Source organism: Onychostoma macrolepis, chromosome 12, assembly GCF_012432095.1.
Source record: "Onychostoma macrolepis isolate SWU-2019 chromosome 12, ASM1243209v1, whole genome shotgun sequence".
NCBI lineage: Eukaryota > Metazoa > Chordata > Actinopteri > Cypriniformes > Cyprinidae > Onychostoma > Onychostoma macrolepis.
In genome coordinates, this window is record NC_081166.1 from 15183226 (window position 1) to 15189294 (window position 6069).

General features: G+C 36.3%; 2 protein-coding genes across 2 annotated transcripts in view; both read right to left on the minus strand.

Annotated features, from left to right (window-relative positions):
- ablim2 (actin binding LIM protein family, member 2) overlaps window positions 1-2501 on the minus strand; it is a 71860-nt gene extending 69359 nt beyond the window's left edge. Inside the window, exon 1 of the mRNA XM_058793091.1 lies at window positions 2191-2501. Coding sequence (XP_058649074.1) covers window positions 2191-2200 — 10 coding nt within the window. The 5' untranslated portion in view covers window positions 2201-2501. The remainder of the gene's footprint in view (window positions 1-2190) is intronic.
- Window positions 2502-3273: 772 nt separating this feature from the next.
- On the minus strand, window positions 3274-5407 carry cdca9 (cell division cycle associated 9). The gene is given in 11 exon segments (XM_058794046.1): window positions 3274-3430; window positions 3524-3610; window positions 3686-3752; window positions 3854-3937; window positions 4453-4502; window positions 4574-4644; window positions 4721-4772; window positions 4864-4904; window positions 4979-4996; window positions 4999-5109; window positions 5195-5407. Coding segments are annotated over 11 exon segments (762 nt in total). The 5' UTR covers window positions 5325-5407; the 3' UTR covers window positions 3274-3379.
- Window positions 5408-6069: the final 662 nt, after the last annotated feature.

Below are 6069 nucleotides of genomic sequence, written 5' to 3' on the forward strand. Positions count from 1 at the left end.
CTGATGATGAAATGGCATTCTCCCAGCATGCATCCAACCTAGGCTCAATTAACAAAACCAGCAGGGTTCATGCAGAAGGCAAAGGTGTATATTTCAAACACTTTTTCATATGTGATATCCAATTTGTGTCTCCTTTCTGATTTCTGCAGGTCAGAACGGCACCTTAAAAAGCCGAAAACAGCTTCCACGCTATTCTTCAACATAACGTGAAAAAGGAGCCTTCTGATTTTGTCCCTACCGTAGCTAGTGTTTGATGAATAAGCTGGAGGCCATTCCTCTCACAGCCAGTACCAATAAAACCAGGACAAGGAAAATGTCACAGGCCCACTCTAGATTTCAGGGCTAATTGCTAGTGCCTGTTTCTCAGGGACGTACTGTAGCAGGAGTGATATCACCAGCTATTTCTCTATTTGCTTCCAACAGCTGTAAAAATTTTACATTCAGCCTGCTCAGTTTCTGCAAAGAGCCAAAACCCACAATCTTTTTCATTGCAACCAAATACCTTCTAAAAGAAAGTCTTAACTTGCATAATGCAGCAGTTCTAATCTGGTGGGTCACAACTAACCATGCAATCAACATCAAAATATTCATCAACTCAACAACTTTGAAAAAGGAAGAGATATTGACATCTTTTGTTGTGTTGTAATGTCAAAGGGTTTATAACCAATCAAACTCAGTATTTTGGTGGCAATTTGTGTCATTAATGCCAAATTTACACATACACTGCGGCACATTTATACGTACATCTTGACACAGACTGTTTAATGCTGCTCAGAGGCAGCATAAATGCATTATCAATATATAACTTAAAAAATAATAGTAAATAGTTCACCAACAACAGGGGAAAATCTGTTTCGTGCTGTAAACGCCCGATTAAATTTTAAGAACAAAATAAATATAAAAAATAAAAATACATGCCACAGTGTTGGGACAGCACTTGACGCCTAATATAAAAATAATGTGTGTCCTCAACTAAACCCAGTTAAGAACTGCCCTAATGTACTAGCCTCACTCCCATGATGATTTAGCTAGTACTCTGATATTACGTCAGTCAGACTCACATGAGATGAATTTCTGGCACAAATTATGCCGACCTGAAAAGGTTATACAGAATGCAAGTTATCCAAATTATGCATCAGTTTGGTTCACATGCCATTCCAGATCATTTTTAAAGATAAACAACAGATTCATTTCAAACAAAATGTATCATTCTTCATATTAAAATTAATCAACCACTTTATGAACCTTACAGAACATGTACAGCAATATGTAGAAAACAGAAACCATTGGTACCAACAGTCTTGTTAGTCTACTTATGATTGCGATATTTTTAGGAAATATAAACCTGGATAGAGGTTACAGAACATCATTACCACAAAAAAAAAAAATAAAAAATAAAAAAAAAAAAAAAAAGGGAACTTGCAACTACAGACAATATTGATTAAGGTTAGAGATTGACCACCTTGACAGCAAAATCAACTAATACCTGAGATTGTGCAGACTATCCTTCTAACACCCTCAGTGTTAGCTTAAGCTACCACATAGTAAATGACAGCATTGTAGACCTATTCCTTTAAATAAATCAACAAAAATACGGGTTGTACAAGTTATTAAACTTCCTGCTTTTTATAGGACTTCCAAAAAGGGTGCAAAAAATTCTTCCTTTCAAAATAGCACCAAAAGAATACAGATTACTAATCTAAGGTACTACGCAACCTTTAGGGGTAAAGAAGGTACAACGGTATCCATCTGACAGTGCAAAAGAGTCATGACTATGCACAGGATTTGTTTTGTTAATAAATATAGGAAAGCAGCATCATTCAGACTTAAGATTTTTAAGACTTAGATTTATAAATAAATGCCAGTTCTCAAAATAAAATTAACCCAACAAAACATTTCCCTTAATAAAACCCTTAGTAAATCACCGTATTCAAGTTTTACAACTTAAAGGGTTTGCTGTCACCAGCTGCAGAACACTAGGGCAGTCTTGACACTATTGAACACGCTACACATCACACGAAAAACAAAAGAGACAGCCTCTACACATCTTTGACAGCACTACTTTACGCATTTCCATACAACAGGGCTGCACTGCAACATCATGAGCGCTGGTGGATAGGTGGGTGGAACCAGACATAGACAAATCTCTGGGCTTTTAGGTAATGAGATTAGCATACACGACGCACTCACCGGTGCTCATCGTTATCCGCAGACCTTTCCAGACTCCAATGTCATGTATGTCTCTAGATCGTCATTCGCGCCGAGTCATCAACGCGCTCCGTGCATCTTTCAACCGCCCGGTGCACAAGTGCTCGAGCCAACGTGGTAATGAATTTCTTTTTTTTTTTTAAAGAGCGAAATAAGCCCTCGCACCTCCGACTGAAGAAAAGTCGTTGATATTACACGCTGTAGAATCGCTAATAAACGTAGTGCGCAGCGTTGCAGGCGCATGCAGGAGCGGGGTGTTGCCGTGTGGCTGTGATGCGCGTGTGCGTATTTGCCTCAGCACCATTCCTGCACGAGACGCACTGTGACAGCGGGCGGCTGGGAAATGGAGTTCACTAATCATAAACGAAAGAACAATTATTAATCATTAGGTCACTTTAAAGCAAAACTTACCACCCAACGTGAGGATTTCCAGTTGTATTGTCCCAAGAAAAGAGCCCACTCAGATATCTGTTAGTGGATATAACTGGGGCCCCCAGGGGCCTCAGGTGGCCCACAACAAGCCTCCACTCGACACTTAAAGTAATAACCACCATTAGTCAAAGCACAAACAGTGCAGGACGAGTTATGCACATATAGTGACGCCACACTAAAAGCAAGACTAATAATCTACAGATATTAATATATGAAAGGCATGTAAATTTACGGCTCAAATATAATTTTAAAATACCTCTAGTTTAATAATTTTAGTATATCAAGTTAAATTAAATGAAAATGAGAGCGTTTATTTTCCATTTAATCTTTACTTTAAGAAACAAATGTATGGTTTTAGTTCACTGTATCAACTCTGATATTGAGCAACTGCACAATAAGAAAAAATGTGCATAAGCAAGTTAACGCCATCTAGTGTTGAAGTATGAGAGCTTAATTTATAAAATTTTTAAAAAAAACTACACTACATGAGATTGACAACCACTAATACCACAACTGAAAAAGTCTGATTTGTTAGGCTCTAATTAGTTAACAATCAGAAGTCAAATAATCAGTGTTAAATGAAGTTGCTTCAAGACATCTTACTTAGAAAAGGGCAGGGCAATACAAATTGGATGACAGATCAAATTAAATGAACCACTTTATTTAAATCTCTTTACAATAGTTTATTTACATTTAAAAATAATAAATTAAAACACCAGCTGCAGTTGATTAAAAAGCATCAGCACGTGTTATTTGGCCCCACTTTGTTACACAGATAGTCCATAAGATCCTGCAACAAGAGAGTCACAAATGTCTGGTTATGCTACATTTCAGGGTCTCTTTAAGCAACCACATGAAATTATGCAGGTTTTAAACTGCTCACTTTGATTTTTCGCATCTGATGTACAGCCGTATCATCCAACAAATCAACATTGATGTCATCTTTATTGTCTTCAGAAAGGAACAATGTCTTCAAAAGGTGGAAAATAATCATTATTGAATGTTATACTGAGCAAAATAAATTACAAAATATTATAACACTCACTTCTCCATGGGAAGTTACTATTGTGGCTGTTGCCATCATTTCATCACCAACGGAGCGACTCAGTTGTCTGTTCATCAATTAGATTTAAAAAAATAAAAGTATTTTGTGTGAAAAGCTGCACCACACAAGAAATTCACTGGTAAAAACACATAAGTGAGGAAACATTACCTGAATTTACCCAACCCAAATGCCTGATCGCTGTTTTTTACAACCCGCCCTTGGGTTCTCTTTGCACTGACAGTTGAGGCACACCTGTCAAAGAGAGATCAAATCTTTAGAAAACAGCCTAACGTGTACAAAAGCAATTATTTAACCCTCTGGTACCAGTCACTTAGGCAACCAATCAATCCTCTGCAGTCAGAACAGACTAAAGAAGAGACCAATTAATGGAAAATGTAGGGGATTTTGTAGGACTGCAAAATATTCACATTTCTTAAAGAAAAAAAACGCACAAAACATTAGAAAGTAATTTACAATTAATAGTGTTTAAGTTAGAGTAAAGGTACTTAAAACCCAATGCATGAAAGGCATATTGGTGCCATCTGGGGGTTTCAGATTCCTGTATAGCCCTATATATACACACATACATATATAAATACTGTGTACAGCAGTGCAATCGTATTTTCAGAAAAATGCATTTGTATACACACATTATCAAAGACTACTTCATTGTGACTGATTTGTAGATTGTACAGTTCCAATGAAGGAATAAATTCCAAACAAACAGCAATCTAAAATGACCAGGTTAAATAAAACTTCAAGTTTACCTCAGACTTCCAGTGCTCTTACTGTTGTGCAGGGTCTTCTTAGTGGGTTTCTGTGATGACCAGACTCATAAGTAACATTTAAATTAGGCACCCACAAAGATGACAAATGAAGGGTCAGTACCTTTGGGCCTTCAACTGGAGCGGTCTTGTTTTGACCTGATGACCTTTGTTGGCCTACTCTGGCACTCAAACCTAAAAGAAGTTAAAGCTAACCTTAAAGGAAAAAAAGTCAAATAAAAAAAAAAAATTACTTGGTAAGTTGACAAACCTTTTTTGCTTGGCTTTCGAGATAAGGGTTTCTGAAATTCTGGAGACGCACACTAAAAGAAAAAGAAAGAAACAACCACCAGTACTAATGTAAGTAGTGCGGTTAACTTAAGCGAACACCAGATGGCAGCAAAATCATTATACCGTGAGCGCCATAGTGACCTCCCCCACAGACGTGTCATCATCTGAAAAACAGGAGAGATTAGAACTAATAATAAAACCATCAAGACAGGACAAACAGGCTCTGTAATTGTCGTACCATTCATTAGATCTTTATCAGCGTGGTGTGGAGCGACTGCGGCATTTTCATCAGCTCTATTTTGAAGACTCGGTCCACAGTGGCCAGTAATTTGTTCAGATTAGCCTCCATTTCATTTATCCGGTCCTGGGCTGTTCCGGTGCAAGTAAAAGAATGGGTTCGTTCATATATACATAAACAGCAAAGAGCATGTATTGATTGTAATACATGACTGACCTTCCTTCTCAAACTGCTGTATAAACAGCTCCTTTCTCTTGGTAATTCTAATTTTCTGGTCATAGTTGTGCTGCCCGTCGGGCTGACCGTCAGAATCCTGACTGCCTTTTCTAGTTCTTCGTAGAGACATGCTAATAATTACACAAGACAGAACTTCAGATCTTTTTATAAACAATATAAAACTCAGAGCAGGTGTTCACCAATTACCTTCTTCTGTTTTAATAGCGATTGCCAAGTCGCCAATTTAAAAGGTCACTAGCGCCGCTTACTGGCCTGGATGCGCTTAACTCAGGTTTTTCCCAAACTGGTGCTCGCGAACCTCCGGAGGTTCGGAAGGGAACTGCAAGGGGATCGTGAGTTAATAAAAGACCAACATAAAACCTGAAATCAAAATAAATGTATAATAAATAGTGCTGTCAAACGATTAATCGCATCCAAAATAAAAGTTTATACGGTGTATATTTATTATGTATATATAAATAAAAACACATGCATGTATATATTTAAGAAAAATATGTTTATATATTAAATATATTTAGATACAATATAAAATATAAGAATATGAATGTATAAATGCATAAACGTGTAAATATTTTCAAAATATATACTGTATGTTTGTGTATTTATATATACATAATAAATATACACAGTACATACATATATAATGCAAACCAAAACTTTTATTTTGGATGCGATTAATCTCGATTAATCTTTTGACAGCACTAATAATAAAACAACTTAAAAAAACTAAATAAATATTATAAAATATATTAAATACATTTACTTGTATGTCATGTGATCATTAACCAACAAGATACGTGAACATGTGTTAAAATATTTATTTGTTTGTTTGTTTTATTTATTTATTTACTTAT